The 19,331-nt window shown below is 44.1% G+C and overlaps 1 protein-coding gene across 3 annotated transcripts in view; it reads left to right on the top strand.

Moving 5' to 3' along the window:
• The window catches only part of Kdm2a (lysine demethylase 2A), a 72,144-nt gene extending 56,302 nt beyond the window's left edge, over window positions 1-15,842 (top strand). For all 3 annotated transcript variants that reach the window (XM_051193572.1, XM_051193571.1, XM_051193570.1), the window contains exons 13-21: window positions 1,941-2,024; window positions 3,842-4,111; window positions 4,521-4,652; window positions 5,504-5,593; window positions 7,426-8,132; window positions 9,720-9,883; window positions 11,066-11,224; window positions 11,886-12,101; window positions 13,090-15,842. In XM_051193572.1, coding sequence (XP_051049529.1) covers window positions 1,941-2,024; window positions 3,842-4,111; window positions 4,521-4,652; window positions 5,504-5,593; window positions 7,426-8,132; window positions 9,720-9,883; window positions 11,066-11,224; window positions 11,886-12,101; window positions 13,090-13,271 — 2,004 coding nt within the window. In that variant the 3' untranslated portion in view covers window positions 13,272-15,842. The remainder of the gene's footprint in view (window positions 1-1,940; window positions 2,025-3,841; window positions 4,112-4,520; window positions 4,653-5,503; window positions 5,594-7,425; window positions 8,133-9,719; window positions 9,884-11,065; window positions 11,225-11,885; window positions 12,102-13,089) is intronic.
• Window positions 15,843-19,331: the final 3,489 nt, after the last annotated feature.

Genomic DNA, 19,331 nt, shown 5'->3' with positions numbered 1-19,331 from the left:
TCCTGTGTTCTCTGGGGTGTGGGCCTGTTTTTGAATGTTTTCCCAAATGCCTGGAACCTAGATAGGCAGTAGCCTTTCCGCACTCCACCCACCCCCACCCCTGCTCCTTGATCCTAAATCCCCACTGGCAAGGGGTGGTGGCTTTTTTATGATTTCTCATAGGGCCTCAGCTAAATCTTTTCTTTTTTTCTTTTTTTTTAATGAAAGCGTGTGGCCCCAGCAAATTTAAGCTGGGAAGGAAATCTGCATTTCCCTCCACACCCACACATACCCCAGTAATTGAGTGGTGTGTATGTTAACTGCCCCCACCCAGTGCAGCCCACACAGTATGTCTCTACCCTTCCCTATGCTCCCCACAAAGTCTCGCAGGTAGAAGAATTAGGCTGTTGCTGTGAACTTAAGTTCCTTTTCTACTCTCTTAATCATAGGTTTTTCTGTGCAGTCTGCTTTGCTGAAAGTGGAAAGTCCCTGTTTGTGGACAGCTCAGTTCTCTCCTGCAGAGGAAATGGGCAGAGTCCTACTCCTCCCCTATGCAAAGTGGGGGAGGGGAGCCATGCACTCCTCAGTGCACATTTTGAATGGACTTAAATTTTTCACCCTAGGGAGATTAAGAACTGGGACCAGAACCGTGTCCCACGTGGTACCACACCCTGCTTCTTCACCCCCACACAGTATGTCGCTAACATGAGGCTCTAGAATAGGATGCCATAGCAACTTGAAGTAAATAAAACGTCTGAAAATGAGATCGGTTTGGGGGAAGGTGTAAGGCATCTGGAGATTTGGCAAAAGGAGATCTTAATAGAGAAACCTTTCAGAATGTAAACAGGTTCTATTTCTGGAATTTGGAGCATGATCTTTAGGTTGAGGATGAAAACAAAAGTTCTGATTATGAAAGTGCTTGTTAAAGATAACCCAAGTATGCTGATCCTTCTAGGTCAAAGTTTAGTTTTTGCTTAAGGCAAGGGTAACCTAGTCTTGCATTCGTTTGTTGTAGCATTGCATTATGCTTCATGCCATCAAAAGGGGGATTTGTTTTACTAGGGGGTTTGGGATTCAGAGTTTCTTTCAAAGACAAAATTATTTGTCTCAAAATAAAGTCAGTCAGTGTGACACACTTAAGTGGCAATTTCTTACTGCCATGTTAATTCAAAGCAGATTCTGTATATGTCTGTAATCAGCCTTAGAACAAGTTTGTTTCTGGCTATATAGTGGTAGAGTAATATCCTAGAATGGGCATGTGTGAGATTGTGGGTTCAATCCCCAGTACTGCTCCCTCATCTCCCAAAAAAGCAAGTCTTCTGTTAAACCAGGACATTTAGCTTATGTTGTCTTGCTTAATCAATATTAGCCACTTATTTTGATGCCCCTTTCCCCACATCTACAAAACAACAAAACCCTGATAGGCCTGCATGGTGGTGTAGACCTTTCTTTGATCCCAACACTAAGAAAATAAAAGACAACTGGTAATAATTGCTGCTATAGAAAAGTGTAGGAGTAATGTAAAAGTTTTACTGTCCTGAATAGAGAGCTGCTTGACAAGTAACACTGTATCACCATAGTACCTAGTTGCTTCAATGTATTAAAAATATAAAGAAGTAGTATTGAGCAAGGAAGTCTTTGTCTGCAGTGGTTTTTGAGATAAGCCCTTACTGTGTAGCAAGGCTGGTCTGGAACTTGCTATATAGAACCTCTTCCTGAGTCATGGAATTAATTGCATGCAGCAGTACAACCAAGCCAAGGTTAAAGTCTTGATTGCAGCAGTCTGAGGTTTCTCTTTTGTTGTTTACTTGATTTGCAATAAGCCGGTATGAAGGGGAAATGCAGCCAACTTGTTCCTCCATGTGCCAAAGGGGACATGGGCTGAATCTAAATGCTGTTAAGAGTTCTTGACTTTTGCTTTCACCATACTTAACCTTTTCCTTTTACTGTTTGACCCTTAGATTTTGCTGGAAGAACTTGCTAGTAGTGATCCCAAGTTAGCCCTCACTGGAGTCCCTATAGTGCAGTGGCCAAAAAGGGATAAGGTAAGAGCCTCTGCTTGATCTTCAAGCCACTTTAGTCTATTTCCACTTGATCATTACCATCCATTCTGGAAAGAAAAGACAAGTAGAGATAGATAGGGTTCAGTGCCTTGATAGAGTTGAGCAGAGCAACACAGAGGGTGGTGGATGATCTCTGTGAGTTTGAGGCCAATATTGTAAGTTTAAGACAGCCAGAGCTACATATGAGACCCTGTATCACAAAAACAAAACAACCCTGGAAGGCCTGCATGGTAGTGAAGGACTTTCTTTGATCCCAGCACTCAGAAAATAGGAGAAAGATTTCAGTAAGTTCCAGACCTGTCTCAATAAATCAGTAAATAAAATACTGATAGTCATTACTTGGTTCTATTCGGACTCATAGTTCAGGGTAATTATCCCTCTCTCCAGGTTCAGAGGCTTTGATGTACATTGATTGACCACAGTAGCTATCTCCTATTCTTCTGAACCAGAAACTCAGCTAAATATGATTTAAAGCTAATTTAAATCAGTATATATGTATCTAAGACTAGAAGGTGGTTTGCATGTTTTTTTAAAATAGTTTCTCTGTGTAACTTGGGAGCCTGTCCTGGAACTTGCTTGTAGACCAGCCTGACCTGAACTCACAGAGATCTAACTAGCTGCCTCTGCCTCCCCAAGTGCTGTGCCACCACTTCCAGACAGACTAGCAGGTTTTTTGTTATGGTAAGAACATGATCCCAAGATTTACCACCTTTCCCTTTTTGATGTGGGGTCTCACAAAAGTATACAGAGCTGACCTTGAACTCATGACCTATCTCTACCTCTTATGTTCTGGGATTATAGGTAGGTTACCATTACACCAAGCTAAGATTAAAAGAATTTCCATCAGCTAATAAAATTTCACTTATCTTTTTTTTTTTTTTTAAATACCCTTGTAGCTTACATCTGTATAACTTTTACCTTACTGTCTGTGACAGAGTTGGTGTATTCTGTCTATGAGCCAAATTAGGCTCCTCTTCAGTATTTCCTAGCTGGCAGTTGCAAAGCCTTCACATTCCAGAGTTGTTTAGGCAGAACACTAATATTCTGGGGTTGAATAATGTCTTTAAAGGACCCTTCTTCCTCAGTGGAGAATTCCCACTTGCTGTGAGGACTTCCTCAAAACAATTCAGTCATTTATGGCTGTTGATTATTTCGTGTTAGAAAAGTGTTAAGAAATGAGAAATTAAAGAAACAGAAGATAAGGTTCTTATCCTTGGAAAGGTCCCTAGCAAGGTAAATAAACACAGGTGTTGAAATTATTAATAAACATTGGTGTTTATTCCACACTTAAATGTTATTATATGCACTATAACAAGTGGTGTGTGCTGCCATTTGGAATGATAAATCAATAAGACTAGTTTTACCTTCCAGGACTTTGCCATCCTGTTTGAGTATATTCTGAGTGATACACTATAGGAACTATAGGAAGTTTGGACCTTTTGATGATTTCAGTTCAAGGTACTTAACCCCTACAGTTTTAGAGAAGGGCAAGTCTTACAGCTCTCTAATTTGAAAAGGGGTATCAATGTGTTCGGACAGGGTTTGGTAGATTTTTCTATCAATTTTGAGATTCTGTAGATTGATATAGCAGTCACCATGTCATAGCTCTATAACATTTAGAAATAGCCATAGATAATATATAATAAATGAACGTGACTGTGTTCCAATAAAAGTTTATTAAAAATAGGCAATGGGCATATTTGCCTACAGACAAGGCTTTGCCAAGTTCTAGATCAGGTACATTGCCATGTAATAGTCTGTACAGATTTGGTTGACCTCACTGCTTTCTTTTTTTCCAGCTTAAATTCCCTACTAGGCCAAAGGTAAGGGTTCCTACCATTCCCATCACAAAGCCTCACACCATGAAGCCAGCTCCACGCTTAACACCTGTGAGGCCTGCTGCCGCCTCCCCCATTGTGTCTGGAGCCAGGCGGAGAAGAGTGCGCTGTAGGAAATGCAAAGCATGCGTTCAAGGAGAATGTGGTGTCTGCCACTATTGCAGGGACATGAAGAAATTTGGTGGGCCTGGACGCATGAAGCAATCCTGTGTCCTCCGACAGTGCTTAGCAGTAAGTGATCTTGGTAAAAGACTTTTCTGAAGTGGTGCTCGTGGCAGAGAGACTGTAATATTCTGCCTATGTAAGTCAGAGAGACTCAGCTGAGATGGAGTTCCTCTCTTTCTGAGTTCAGAAGAAAGGTATCAAGTAGTGAAAGTAATCTAATGTTTTGGCTGTACTCATCTAATGTTCAAACAGAGCACCAGCATTTGAAAAGTATTTCACTGTTTCTGTCCCCTCCTTAGTAAGAAAGAACATGAGACCAAAGACAAGCCAACAAAGAGTGAATTAATTGTCTCTGACAGTCTCTTCTTCTTACTACCTTGTCTTTGTGTGTCCCAGGTGAACCATGTCTCCCATCTTCATTTAAAGGGAACATGAAATTATTAAATCTGGTCTCCTGATCTTTGTCCTCTTGTAGCCCAGACTGCCTCATTCAGTTACATGTTCTCTCTGTGGAGAAGTGGATCAGAATGAAGAGACACAAGACTTTGAAAAGAAACTCATGGAATGCTGCATCTGCAATGAGATAGTTCACCCAGGCTGCCTCCAGGTAAAGAGATGCTTAAAGGCCCTCCCTTGACAAAAGGGTGGAACACCTGTCAGTAGAAGCTGTTACCATCTCTGCTGTGGACTTTTGGCTCCCTGGTTACAGGGGTGAGCCATTTAACATTAGCCCATTGTTCATATGTCTACTTTGATTCGGGCTGTTTGATAGTTCTTGAGTATAGACAAATAGACCAGTTCACATCCTAGTGAATAGTGGTAGTATGTTTGAAGTCTCCAGGCCATTGTATTGAAACTCTCAAGTGCTGAAATTACAGGCAAATGCTGCTATATTCAGCCATAAACATTTTGAATTTAGTTCTTATTACAGGCTAGGGTTTGTGTTACTATATCTCAAGCAATTAAGTGGATGCATTAACATGTATCTAAATTTTACAGTGGAGAACCCTGAGTCACAGAAACTAAACCATTGATCTCTGAATCTCAGTAGTTATTAGTTTGCCCAAATGAGCAAGGTAGGGTCTAGTGCCATTGACATGATATGTTTAGGGAAGGAAAATTCAACCCTGAAAAATCTTTGTAGGGAACCTAGAATCAAGGTGGGTGAAATTTGTCAGTTTACCAGTGGCTGGGAGTGGGTGTTATTACTGTCTTTAATTGCCATGTCGACCAGTATGTTTAGAAATAGGTAAATGGGGTTGTTACACACCTTTAATACCAGCACTTGAGAGGCAGAGGCAGGCATATCTCTGAGTTTGAGGCCAACCTGGTCCACACAGAGAAACCCTGTTTGAGAGAGAGAGAGAGAGATGACTCTTCCAGCTTCTTCCTACCTGTGTTACTGTGTGATATAGACCGCAGAGACGACTATTTTTTAACATCTCTATCTTCCTGTAGATGGATGGAGAGGGGTTACTTAACGAGGAATTGCCAAATTGCTGGGAGTGTCCAAAGTGTTACCAGGACGACAGCTCGGAGAAAGCCCAGGTAAAGAAAATGTTTGGTCTGGTAGGTTGCTGTATACTGGACTTGACAATAGTATCCATGGGCTTTCTCTGACCCAAGATTTTGTTTTGTTTTTTGTTTGTTTGGGGCAGTTTTTTTGTTTTTGTTTGTTTGTTTTGTTTTTAGTCTTGTAAGTTTTTGTTTTTTGTATTACTAAGTACTGTTCCACTTGGGATTCCTGGTGTCTTTTTTTATTCTGTAGGGTACTAGAAAGGCAGGAACCATCATCCCTGGGTTATTGAGTTGGAGAATTAGGTATGCAACTTTGTCCTGAGGAATTTAACTAGTGGGGAGGCAGGCTTTGTCTGTGTTGCTGTTGCATATTGGATTTATACACTAGAGTTTCCAGTTAAGCAGGTTTACTTTTTTGGGGGGGTGGGTCATCTTTCCCTCTTTGTCCTTCCTTACCTGCCCCATGCGCCCAAATGTGTAATTCAGAAGCACTTCCAAAGTCACTCCACTAGAGAGAGAGTGGGGACCAGCTTATGACCTTAGCCCAGGGCAGCTGAGGTTGTTGTCCTAATGAAGACCAGTAACATCAGAGAGCCAAAAGGACTCTTGATTATTTATGCTGGCAAGGCTAGACCTGCTGAGGTCACAGACAGCAGGAGATAGCTGCCTCCTGTCAGTTCTTCAAGGACCCTGCATAGGCATGAAGAAGAACCATGAAGGAAATTTCTTCCCCTTGGGCTCTGGGGCAGTTGAAATTTTAGTCAAGACTTTTTTGTTGTTTTAGTATTTTGAGACAAGATTATACTGAGTAGCTTTTGCTGGCCCAAAATTCAACTATGTAGATCAGGCTGGCTTTGAACTTAGATCCTACTACTTCTGCTTCTCCGATGCTGAGATTAAAGGTTTATGCACCATGTCAGGCTAGTTGCAATATTTTTGAGAATGAGGTTTTGTGGAACTGACTAAAGTTCTCATTCCATGTTCTTGAACTAGGTTTTGAATTTGTCTTCACTGGTGCAGTTGAAGGTAGCAAATACTGTCTCTATCGAATTTTAATATGCTGTAAAAGCTAGCTCCAGAACAAAGATGATCATTTCCTCCCTAGTGACCAAGAATGTAAAGAGCAAAAGAAAATAGACTAGGACTGTTGCTGTTGACAGAATGTCTCCTTATGGAAAATCTGATTTATTAATAGGATATTTAATGGCATGTGTTGACTGAATTTTGTCACAGCATAGCAAAGGTGGTCACAGGAAAGCATAGGCATCTAGAAAGTGCAAGTAGTACAGGATGAGGTAAGCAAATCTCTGCAGTGATCGGATTCCTCATGGAGAGCTGAATTGAGATGCTACAGAATTGACAGCTGAGAGGCTGTAAAGTCTGGTCTCTATGCCCCTGCTTCTTTGTCCATGGTTAAATGAGCTGTTTTCTCTCATCAACATGGATGCATTGTGAAAGAAACATTGATTGTGAAAGAGCTACATTAGAGACATAAATAAAAATGGTCAAGTTACATAAAAGATAAGAGTTACCCAAGAATTACCCAAAATTGAGGTGCAATGAATATGGTAGGGTGCAGAATCAAGAAGCCTCGTGTCCTAGATTTTATTTCTCTGTACTTGACACAAACCTTTTCTTGCAGATGGGTTTCCCAACTGACCATATAAGGATTTTGTTTTCTGAAATCAGCATTCTATGGCCTAGGTGTGAGTTCAGTTGCTGATCTTGGCAGTCTGAATCATAGGCTCTGAGGAAACAGCCCCCTTAGGCAGCAGTGACCTGGCTTCTCTCAGGTTCTCCTTGTTACTTTAGAAGGGTTAGAAAAAGGAAGCACTGGTGTTTCTTTTCTGGGCATTTTGCAGAAGCGGAAAATAGAAGAGAGTGATGAAGAAGCTGTGCAAGCCAAAGTCCTACGGCCCCTGAGGAGCTGCGAGGAGCCCCTCACGCCCCCGCCTCACTCACCTACTTCCATGCTGCAGCTCATCCACGACCCAGTTTCGCCCCGGGGTATGGTGACTCGGTCATCCCCTGGGGCTGGCCCCAGTGACCACCACAGTGCCAGCCGTGATGAGCGCTTCAAACGGCGGCAGTTGTTGCGGCTACAAGCCACAGAGCGCACCATGGTACGGGAAAAGGAGAACAATCCCAGCGGCAAAAAGGAGCTGTCTGAAGTTGAGAAAGCCAAGATCCGGGGATCGTACCTCACTGTTACGCTACAGAGGCCCACCAAAGAGCTCCACGGGACTTCCATTGTGCCCAAGCTGCAGGCCATCACAGCTTCCTCTGCCAACCTTCGCCCTAACCCCCGTGTGCTGATGCAGCACTGCCCAGCTCGAAACCCCCAGCGTGGGGATGAGGAGGGGCTAGGGGGAGAGGAGGAGGAAGAAGAGGAGGAGGAAGATGACAGTGCAGAGGAGGGGGGTGCAGCCAGGCTGAATGGCCGGGGCAGTTGGGCTCAGGATGGAGACGAAAGCTGGATGCAGCGGGAGGTCTGGATGTCTGTCTTCCGCTACCTCAGCCGCAAAGAACTTTGTGAATGTATGCGAGTGTGCAAGACATGGTATAAATGGTGAGCAGGGATACAGGGGGTCAGGAATAGGGGCAGGGGAGTAGGTGGCAGGTCTTACTGTATGCACCTTGGTTAACTGTAGGCATGGCAAAAGTCTTTTAAGGAGTAAAGAGACCTAGTCTGTGGATGCTGTTAAAGACGTAGTCCATTGTACTTCCAGATGTTAGGGGAATTTGACCCTTTCCTGCTTTGTTTCACTCTCTCTCTGCTGGGGTAAGACAAACTGATTTAAGGGATAGATTTGTATGATTTGTTCTCAAATGTAGGTTCTCAGAGGTTGTAAGCCTGTTGTCCCAACCCCTAACTTACTTTGTGCTGCTTGAGAGTGTGACAAGCTAGGTTCGTGGTCCAGTGTTCATGACAGGATTGCTCCAGGAGGAATGTATGGACTTTGCAAAATGAACCTTCCTAGTGGACCATTTCTCCTCCAGTAGGGACAATCCCTAGAGCTAATGATCTAAGAAATTGCTCTGGAGCATTGTGAGGTTTTCTATAAGGGTGTATAATTTTCATTTTGGTCATACTCTATCCTTATTACTGATTTTCCCAAAATCTGGTGTTCTGACCAGCACTATATATGTAGGAACTTTTTAAAGTATGGTAGTACACATATGTAATCCCAGCATTCAGGAGACAGGCAAAAAAGAAGGGTGTGGGGAAGAAAGGAAAGCAGATCCCCAGGCCTGCAGCCAGAGCCTCTGGGATGGGTCTAGCTGTGTACTCTGGCTTGTTGTGTATTTATTTATTTAAGAACTCCTGCCGTCAACATTTGGTGTGTCATCAGTGAGATTTTGTCAATCTAATAACTTTGCCAATGCAAAGCTTATTTATTGAATTAGAATTAATGTGTGATTACCCAAATTCTCTTAATTTCTTTTTGCCAAGTAACTGGCCCTGCCAGGCTCTACTCCTTGGTTTTCAGGCCAAGACACATAAGGCTCCTGTTAAATATTATCTCCTTGTGCTATGCCAGGCAGACTGAGCTCAAGGGCCAGGACTATAACATTGCATGGTGTGGTACTATCTGTAGACTGCAGTAGAAAGGCCTCTGTCATTCAGTTTTTGACTGATCTGCCTAGAAGATGTCAAGCTAGCAGGGAAGCAGATGTGGAAGAGGGCTGTCTAGACTAATAGAGAGTCCTGACCTGAGACAGTAATAGGCTCAAGACAAGATGAGATGTAGTGATGCTCAGTAGCACCCTTCATCTCCCTCAAGTGCAAGTGACAAGGTAATGGAGCAAGCCAAGGAGTTCTAGGCAGTAATAAATTTACAGATTACAAAAACTGTCTAAATCTTCCTGTACACCTTTTGACAGAAGCCATCCTGTTTTAGTATAAATGAAGATAATACAACATATTGTTGTGTGGACTAGCCAAATCATTCCCCACTTAACCGAGATTTGCATAATGTCTAGTTTTTTAAAGAACAAGGCAGTTTTTGCCTAATCCTGAGGCACAGAATGACAGTGATCCTTGGTTTTTTACAGTAGAGGAATAGCCTTCAGGTATTCTGCCTTTATCAGAGCCTTCTAGTAGAGTGCCTGTGACAGGAATATCAAGTTAGTTAAATTCTCTTTCCTCTTACAGGTGCTGTGATAAAAGACTTTGGACAAAAATTGACTTGAGTAGGTGTAAGGCCATCGTACCCCAAGCTCTCAGTGGCATCATCAAGCGGCAGCCAGTAAGCCTCGACCTTAGTTGGACTAACATCTCCAAAAAGCAGCTGACGTGGTTGGTCAATAGGCTGCCAGGTAGGTGAGCAGCCAGACCTAGAGGACCAGCAGGGAACATTAGATTCTGGTTAGCACTGCTTAGAACTGATGCAGTAGAGTGTGAGTCCTATACTATGGCTGTCTTCCTGAATAAAATATCTCCTTACCTAGGGCCACTGTGACTGCCAGTCTAGTCTCTAAAGCATTGCTGGAATGGTGACTGTACTAGATACAGAATGATTGGGTTGCCCTGCACATTTCCTGAGCCCCATTGAGGTCTCAGGAGGACAAGCCACACAGCATCTGTTGCTCTAGTAGAAACTAAGCAGTTAGGTCTTTCTTTTCCTTCTTTTAGTGTATATGAATGTGGGTAAGTGTACACTCCAGAGCTTGCATATGATTTGGCTAGTCTTGATATACAGTTTGTAGAGATCCTGTCTCTTTTCAATGCTGTAATGCAAGCTGCCATGTCTGCCTAGCATTTATGTGGTTTCTGGGGATATTCTGTTCTTGTTTGAAATGGTAACTACTTTTAATTGCTTAACTATCTCCCTCACCCCCTCCCACCACCACCCCCAGCATGTATCTTGTTTGTTTGTTTTGCTTTGAGATGGTCTCACTTTGTGTCCTTAAACTATGCAGAACTCAGAGATCAGCCTGCCTATGCCTTCTAAGTGCTGGGATTACCACATCCAGCTCTAGCAATTGGTTATTTTGTTTTGTTTGTTTTGGTTTTTGTTGGTTTTTTTCTCCCCCTTTCAAGACAGGGTTTCTCTATGTAGTCCTGGCTGTCCTGGAGCTCACTCTGTAGATCAAGCTGGCCTTGAACTCACAGATCCACCTGCCTCTGTTCCCAAGTGCTGGGTTTAAAGCTGTGTGCCAGCCACCATCCAGCTTTCCAGGAGTTGATTTGTTTGTTTGTTGTTGGGGGGGGGTTGTTGTTGTTTTTGTTGATTTGTTTTGAGTTAGGGTTTCTATGTAACTTTGGAGGTTGTCCTGGAAGTTCTGGAGACCAGCAGTTGATTTTAACACCAAAATAAAAGTTATAATTTGGAGGCCTAGACACTATGACAATCTTTAGACTTAATTACTAGATTAGAACATATTACTTCTCTTCCTTTAGACTGGAGAGCTATTCCTTTTTTCCAGAACAACTGGTAACTGCGGCTTTGGATTCTCTATATGCAAAGTATGTTTTATATCTGTTTACATTTGTTGCAGGACTAAAAGACCTCCTTCTAGCGGGCTGTTCCTGGTCTGCAGTCTCTGCCCTCAGCACATCTAGCTGCCCCCTTCTCAGGACACTTGATCTTCGGTGGGCAGTAGGAATTAAAGACCCTCAAATTCGGGACTTGTTGACTCCACCTACAGATAAACCAGGTATGATCTGGTCCTACCTGACTATCTGTGTCTGTCTTGAGGTACTTTTCTTTTTGGACAGACCTTGACACTTAAAGTCTCAGAATTAAACTGTGGAAGAATGCAAGAGTACACAGCTAAAATATAGAGGCTATGTACTACAAACAGGTGACAGTCCATTCTATGAATTTAGTTTGGGCCCAGAGAGTGTAAACCTGAGAAAGTCTTGCTCAGTGTAGGACATTGAAAGCTCTTTGCATACTGGATGGTATACAGAGATTCACAGGACTGTGAGGAAGGAGGGCCCATTCCACACATTACCTTGGAAGTGGGCATACAATCTGACACTGAGAACATAGAAAATAACCTTATTTTATAGAAATATTGTTCACTTGGGTTAAGTGTGGCAGTTTTGCTTAACCCTATCAAGGGGGTCCTAGCAAGCACATACCACATAGCTGCTGCCACCTTGGGGCTTTAGTAGATAATTAAAAGTTTGGATTTAAGCTTCTTAGTTTTTTCTAGATAGCTCTGGCTATCTTGGAACTTGCTGTGTAACCCAGGCTGGCCTTGAACTCATAGAGATTGCCTGTCTGTGTGCGCGCACCCCCATTCCTCCAAGTGCTAAGATTAAAAATGAGCGCCACCATTGCTCAGTATAAGTTCTTTCTTGCATGTGCAGGTCAGGACAATCGAAGCAAGCTCCGGAACATGACAGACTTCCGGCTGGCAGGCCTTGACATCACAGATGCCACTCTACGACTCATCATTCGTCACATGCCCCTTTTGTCTCGACTCGATCTCAGTCACTGCAGCCACCTTACAGATCAGTCCTCCAACCTACTCACTGCTGTCGGGTCTTCCACTCGATACTCCCTCACAGAGCTCAATATGGCAGGTATGCTGGTGTCTTTGTACTTGGAATATTAGGTGATATCCCTTCTTTCTGAACTAAACAGTGCTTACTTATTGATTGATCTGCATGGGACTAGAGTTGGCTCAGTGGTCTCCATCCCCCATGTCAGGGGATTCACAACCACTTGTAACTACTCTACTAGCCTTTGAGCACCTACACACATGTTGGCATACACACAAATCTTTTGAAAATGCACAGCTGGGCATGGTGGCACACACCTTTAATCTCAGTGTTTTGAAAGCAGGGGAAGATAGATTTATTGACTTTGAGGTCAGTGGTGAAGTTTGTGTAGTGAGTCTCTCAAAAAAAATAAGTATTAAAATTTTAGAATTTGCATCTGAGCCAGGCTGTGGTGGCGTATGCCTTTAATCCCAGCTCTTGGAAGGTAAAGTCAGGCAAATCTCTGAGTTTGAGGTCAGCCTGGTCTATAAAGTGAGTCCTAAAACAGCCAGGACTATACAGAGAAATCCTATCTCAAAACAGAAAACAAACAAATAATACCTGGCCAGTTGTGGTGCCACACACTTTTTTTAATCCCAGCACTTGGGGTGGGGGTGGGGGGAAATAGATATAGTCAGATCTCTGAAAATTCAAGGCCAGCCAGAGTGACACAGGCAGACCCTGTCTCAAAACAACAACAAAGAGTTTACATCTGTAGAACAAGAGATTTCTATTCCTTTTTTTACCCAAAAGATCTCTGAGGCAGGTAATAAACTCAGGTGCCTATGTGTATGGCTGCCATCCAGCTTCTAGTCTGGTTAACCAATGGCCCTTGTGCTGCTCACTTGCCCATGTTTCTTGGAGGAAGACAGAGAGCCACAGTACTTATGGCACCTCTGGTCTCTCTCAGTGTGACAAAATGGGCTTTGATTAACATTTTGGAGAAAGGTAGTTGGGTGAACTAAACATCAGAGATGGGCATTTGTGGCTGTGTTTGTGATCCTTGTTCTCTTGGCCATGTTGCCCACAGGTTGCAATAAATTGACAGACCAGACCCTGTTCTTCCTAAGGCGAATTGCTAACGTCACCTTGATTGACCTTCGAGGGTGCAAGCAGATCACTAGAAAAGCCTGTGAGCACTTCATCTCAGACTTGTCCATCAACAGCCTCTACTGCCTGTCTGATGAGAAACTGATACAGAAGATTAGCTAAGACATGCTCAGACCGGACTGAACAGGAAAATCTTCCCCTGCCTTCCCACCAAGGAGAGTCTCTCCCTGCGCAGGCTTGAGGCCAATGACACACTCCCTCTCTGCTCTCTTTTCTCTGAGCCCTTCTCCCACAGGTGGGGCAGAGAGGATGGTGGACACCAAGGTTACTTACCTGCTCCTCTCCCTCCCAAGGAAAAGAGAAGAGAGGTCGATCAAGGAGAAAGCACAGGCTGTGCTGTCCCCGGTGCCTGCTTGCTTGCTCGTCTGCCAGCTGGGAAGCTGGGCTCTCAGTTTTGGTGAATTTGTGCATCTTTCACCTGCACTGGGCCAAAAGCCCTTCCTTTCACTCATGGTCCCCCAGCAGTGCCTGGTTCTGAGCAAACTCCAGGGAGGAAGGTAGCCTTGCCTTCCTGGCCAGGTTCTCCTCATGGTGTCCGTTGCGTGTCTCTCCTCCGTTACACTCTCCCGGCTTCTGCAGGAGGGGCTAACAGCCCTAGGAACACCAGACCTGGCAGGTCTCAATGGTGCTGTGAGATGTCTGAAGCTTTGCTCCGTGTCTATACTAGCCCTTTTTCTTTTCCCTGAGCTTGATGCTGTCCAACACTCGTGCTCATTCACATAATATAGTCCCCATTCTGACACCACCCCCTAAATTTTCCCACTAGTCTCTGAGTTTGTTGTTGCACTTACTGGGGTTATTAAAAACGCTCTTCCAAGGAGCTGGAACTGTACCCCCAGAGATGCTCCATTTCATTGCCACCCAGGCATATTCTAAGACAGGCATCATCTCCCCTTCCCACCCCAATGCCTCTCACCAACTGCCCTTTTCCATGTGTCCTTTTCCTGCCCTAATAGGGCTTTCCTAGAATGTGTGTCCTCAGAAGAAGCAGCCTATTTCCTCAGGTTGGGGGAGTAGAGGACTGGTTGAGTCCCAACCTGCCTCCAGGCCAGCCTTCTAGGCTTCTGGTTTAGCATAGCTCTCTGAGCCCAGGCCTGTGTATAGCCTAGCAGCTCACTGACCTGGTGCCTTTTAAGGGCGAGTCCTGATTGGAAGCTAGTCACCTACCCTCTGCCTGCAGCCTTGGAAGTGTGTGTGTGCATGTGCCTCTGTGTGTCTGGCTGAGTGTGCTGCACATCTGTGCAGGGAAGGAGGGGAGCATGAGGTCTCTCTCTCCATCACCCTTCTTCAAGCCCCATCAGCTGCCCCCTTTTACTTTACATTGAATGGCCTGTCCAAAGATCCTCTCTCTAGGGCAGCAGAGAGCTTTTTTGCACTTTAAAAAAAAAAATGGAAAGAAAAAAGGTCGGAATTATTCTGGGTCAATCTTTAGAGTGTGAGGAGATGCTCAGCAGAGGCCTGTGGCCAGAGTTTGTCAGTGATACATGCAAATTTGCACTCTGCTCCCCATCTGTAGGAGATTGATAGCACAGCCTTGCCCTGCCTTCTCTTCCCCCAGCCATACCCCTTCCCACTTACCACCCCACTTTCCTGTAACCCAGCCTCAGGCATTCCCAAACTCCGGCAGGAGGGGACAGAGCCCAGGTACCATGAGTCTGAAGTATGAACCGCCAAGGAGAGATGCTAACTGCACCCTTGCCACTGCCAAAGCAATAGAGGCAGAAGTGGCCCCTCTTTGCCATTTAACCCAGCTTTGACCCTGGCATTAACCAGACTTCCTCCAGGGAAACTGGGCTCTGGCAAAGGGTGGCATTGTTTCTTCCAATCTGCTGATTCTCTTGTCTGCACCTAAAACACAACAGTCTGTTCCCATGACCCTCTGCCATTCCATTGGTCTTTAGGACCCAGGATTCTGGGGCTGAAATGTTGAGGAAATGCCAGTGACTTATTCCAGAGTGCCTCCGTTAGGGGAACTTCTGTAAAGAACCCTGGGTGTTGAGCAAAAACCTTATTAATATTAATGACCTATAATTAGAAGCTTCCTGCCTTTTCTTTTTTTTTTTTTTTTTTTTTTTTTTTTTGGTTGCTCCTGTGGAAATACTAAAATTACTAAGTTTGTTGGTCGTCTTTTTATAAAAGGGGAGGTGGAGAGACCCCTTCAGAGCAGGGATTGTGCCGGGAGAGTGCCTCTGACCTTTGGGAGAGTTTATCCACAGAAATTCTAAGCTGATGGCTTGTCTGGGGTTTTGGTCTTTGCATTTAGGTTTGGAAAAAGCAAGTGTTTTACACACAGATTCGTCAGCTGTAAAGGGAGCTCAGGGTGGTGGCAGATGGACTGATGCCCTTGCTGGGTGTTTCTTTTCTTTAGGACTATGAGGGAGAATGGTTCTTAGAGGTGAGGGTTGGTCCTTGCAAAGGAGAGAAGTGTCTCTGGGGGCAAAAACATGTAAGTTCACTGTCCTGCCTCAACTCTTAGCTATGCTCTTGCCAGAGCCTGGCTTCCTCAGACTGTAGGATCAGACCTCTGCCTTCATCTTTCCACATACTGGGGCAAAAAACCACAAAGGAAAGGAAGATAATTATATATATATATATATGACTATATATATATAATATAAAATCACTTGGTGATTAAAAAAAATAACTGCTCAATAAATAAAACTCCTAAAGTCACTATGTTTAAAGGGTTTGTTTTTTGGGGGGAAATATTGTAAATATATATTTTTTTGTTGCTTATTTAGAGTCAATCTCCAATGTTGTGCTAAGATTTTTAAATTAAATGTAAGCATTAAGGGAGTAAGTCTTTGGCCGCCAGCTGACACATTGACATTATTTTGGGTCAAGGAAGGAAGGAATCTAGTTGGACTTTGTTTTCTAAAAGTTCCCTACTTGGTTTTAGAAAGAGCAAAGATGTCTTTCTTCTGACACTTGGGAATGGGAGATATTTGTGTAATAAAATTTTTAAAAGACAAAAAAAGAAAGAAATAGCCTCCAATGGGAAATATTTTGATTTGGTTTTTGTTTTTGTTTTTAAATAAAAAGACTTTAAAAACAAAAACTAACCCCTTTCTCCTTTGGTGTATGCGTATGTCTGAAAGGGGGACTCAGAAGGCCATACAGGCATGTTCAGCCAAGGCCAGGGAGTGCTAATCCCACCACTCTGGGCAGAAACAGCTTGTCACTGGTAAAAATCAGTGTGTTTAACTTTCTTCATTTCAAAAAGGCATGCCTGTGGAGGTCAGAGGACAGTTTCAAAAAGTGTTTTTGTCACCATGTGTGTTCCAGTGCGCTAATGCTTGTCAGGCTTTCTGGCAAATGGCTTTACCCAGCGAGCCATCTCTCCAGCCCAAAACAAACTTTTTGGGGTAGAGGAATGAGAGGAGTCCTAGACCCACTCTGCAGACCAGGCTATCCTCCAACTCAGATCCACCTGCTTCTGCCTGCTGAGTGGTATTAAAGGTGTGGGCCACTACCGCCCGACCCAAAGCAAAGTTTTTTGCTTTTTCGAGACACAGTCTCTTTGTGGCTTTGGAGGCTGTCCTGGAACTAGCTCTTGTAGACCAGGCTGGTCTAGAACTCAAGAGATCTCCCTGCCTCTGCCTCCTGAGTGCTGGGACTAAAGGTGTGCACCACCACTGCCCCGCCTCAAAGCAAAGTTTTTAATGGATGTCTATTTTATGTGCTGAGGTTATCCAGCATCCCCAAAAGTAAACAGTCAATAATTGGAACAGCTTGGGCACTTCTCATCTTTCAGCCCCAATAATCAAGACCAACCTCTGCATTGCTGAAGCCACAGGCTAGGCCCCTGCTTGAAGTTGGTGCCAGTCTGAAGCCTCCAGATAGGCTGTGATTGGCATTTATCCCACTCTTCAGCTTAGCCACATGACCAAATCTGTTGTTAGTAAATTATGAACTAATTCTCACCTCTAGACAAGCACTGCCTGATGCCAGAAATCCTCTGTGTCTCAGGAAGATTGAATTCCTACTCATCCTGCTACCCTGAACTGACAGCTAAGCCTGTCTAGGTTTGCTCTATGCTCCAGAAACAGATGGGGCAATGGATAAACTGATCTGTAGTTAAGTTTCCCGAAGATGAGTTATTCGTGTGTTAGAACAGGAAATTGTTAGCTTTGCCTCCATTATATCATGCCCTCTGTTTCATATTCTTATGCTTGTCACCACTGTATAGGATCTCAAATCATCAACAACCTCTAGTCCAGAGGCTCTCAACTTATGGGTTGTGACTCTTTTGGGGTGCTGGACAACCCTTTTACTGGGGTCACCTAAAACACAGGTATTTGGAAAAGTTGAGAACTACTGTGCTAGTCCCAACTCCATTTCCAACTCAGTAGAAGAACATTTCAATGATTAGTCCAGGTGCTAGTTTTTCCTACTTAAAACCTTTGTATAAGAGATGGATGGCACCTGTACCTGAACTGCTTTTGACCTCTGGAGGCCATGTGGGAGAGAACTGACTCCTGCATGTATGTTGCCCACATATAAGCTATGCCATGCACACACATTTTAAAAGTACATTATTTGACTGGTGGTGGTGGTCCCAGCACTCAGGAGGCAAAGGTAGATGGATCTCCGTGAGTTCAAGGCCAGCCTAGACTACAGAATGAATACTAGGACAACCAGAGCTACACAAAGATGCCCTGTCTCAAAAGAGTGACCAAGCTTTGGTACATACCTTTAATCCGAACACTCAGGAGACAGAGATGGGCAGATCTCTAAATTTGAGGCCAGCCTAGTGTGTAAAGCAAGTTCCAAGATGGCTACACAGAATAACATGGTCTCAAAAAGTTTTTAAAAATTATTTAAGTTTTGTTTTGGTTTTGGGAGACAAAGGTCTCTATGTAGCCTTACCTGTTCTAGAACTCATAAATAGAACAGGCTGTGACCTCAAACTCAGATCCACCTGCCCCTACCTCCCAAATTGTGGGATTAAGGTCGTGTACCACTAAGTAAGTGTGTGTGTGTGTGTGTGTGTGTGTGTGTGTGTGTGTGTGTGTGTGGTCAGCTGGGAGGTGTTTTGTGCCAGTGTGTTCCGGAGCCAGAAGAGGACATCAGATCCCTTGGAGCTGGAGTATAAATTATTTCTAAGACTCTTGGCTTGTTAGATACTGAAATCTGAACTCAATGCCCCATGATTGTGCTGCAAGTGTTCTTAACCATTGAGCCATCTCTCTAGCCTGGAGGCTTACTATTTTATTTTCATAGGGCCCTTCAAATGATGTAATACTTTGATGGGTAGATCCCATGTCCCCCCAGGCCAACTTTACTAAGTGTGGCTTGGGTACTGGGTGCAACTTATGCTTCATACCCACTGGATGTACCTCTTCCGTACATATTTCCAGGACACAGATATAGGAGCCCAAGCGAATATGGAGCTCTGTCCAGGTTCTGATCCAGTCACCTGCCTCTCCCTGTCCTGTCGATCCCTTTCCAGAGGCTGAGAGCAGAGATCTCCAGCAGCTGATTCCAATGAATCAGTAGTGTGCTGGAAGACAGTAAAGCATCCTGAGAGACCAGAAAAGGAAAAGTAAGATAGAGGGCAGAAGAGAGGCGAGAGAAAAGACTTTAGAGGATGCCTGGAGAACAAATGAGACCGAAGATTCTAACTGGGGCGGAGTCAGCAGGCTGAGAGTCTACCTTATCCCAAAGCTTTGTGATTTATCCTGGTTCACCAATGCTGACCCAGAATAAGCAATTTGACCAAAGCACTGGACCGAGTTAGTAGAAGATAGCTCTCGGATCCAGCCCCCAAAGCATCACAGCACCACAGCAAATACCAGCTAGAGGGCTAAGAAAACGGTAACTCAAACATTCACAAGCCAGTTGCAAGTGTTAAGTGAGATAAGGGACAGCCAGAACACTATCTGGCGGGGCTGGGTGGAACCAAACTAGGACAGGGCTGACTGCCCAAACGAGTGATGTAGCCCAGGTCCAGAAGATTGTAGTTGGTATCCTGGCCTCTGCAAAAACTCAGAAAAGCAGATTGGGGCTAGGGCGGGGACAGGACTGGACTGAGTGACTTTAAGGGTCCCAAGGGAAGGTGCTGCTCCTTGGAAGAGAGTCTTAAAAATCTACAAAGAAGCTAAGAACCTGTGCCCTGCTGGCATAGATCTCTAATCCCAGCGTTTGTGTAGCTGAGACAGG

The sequence above is a fragment of the Phodopus roborovskii genome, unplaced genomic scaffold (genome assembly GCF_943737965.1).
Source record: "Phodopus roborovskii unplaced genomic scaffold, PHOROB, whole genome shotgun sequence".
In the NCBI taxonomy this organism is placed as follows: Eukaryota; Metazoa; Chordata; class Mammalia; order Rodentia; family Cricetidae; genus Phodopus; species Phodopus roborovskii.
The sequence above is the reverse complement of the archived record's forward strand: the minus strand, read 5'-3'. Positions and strand labels throughout refer to the sequence as shown.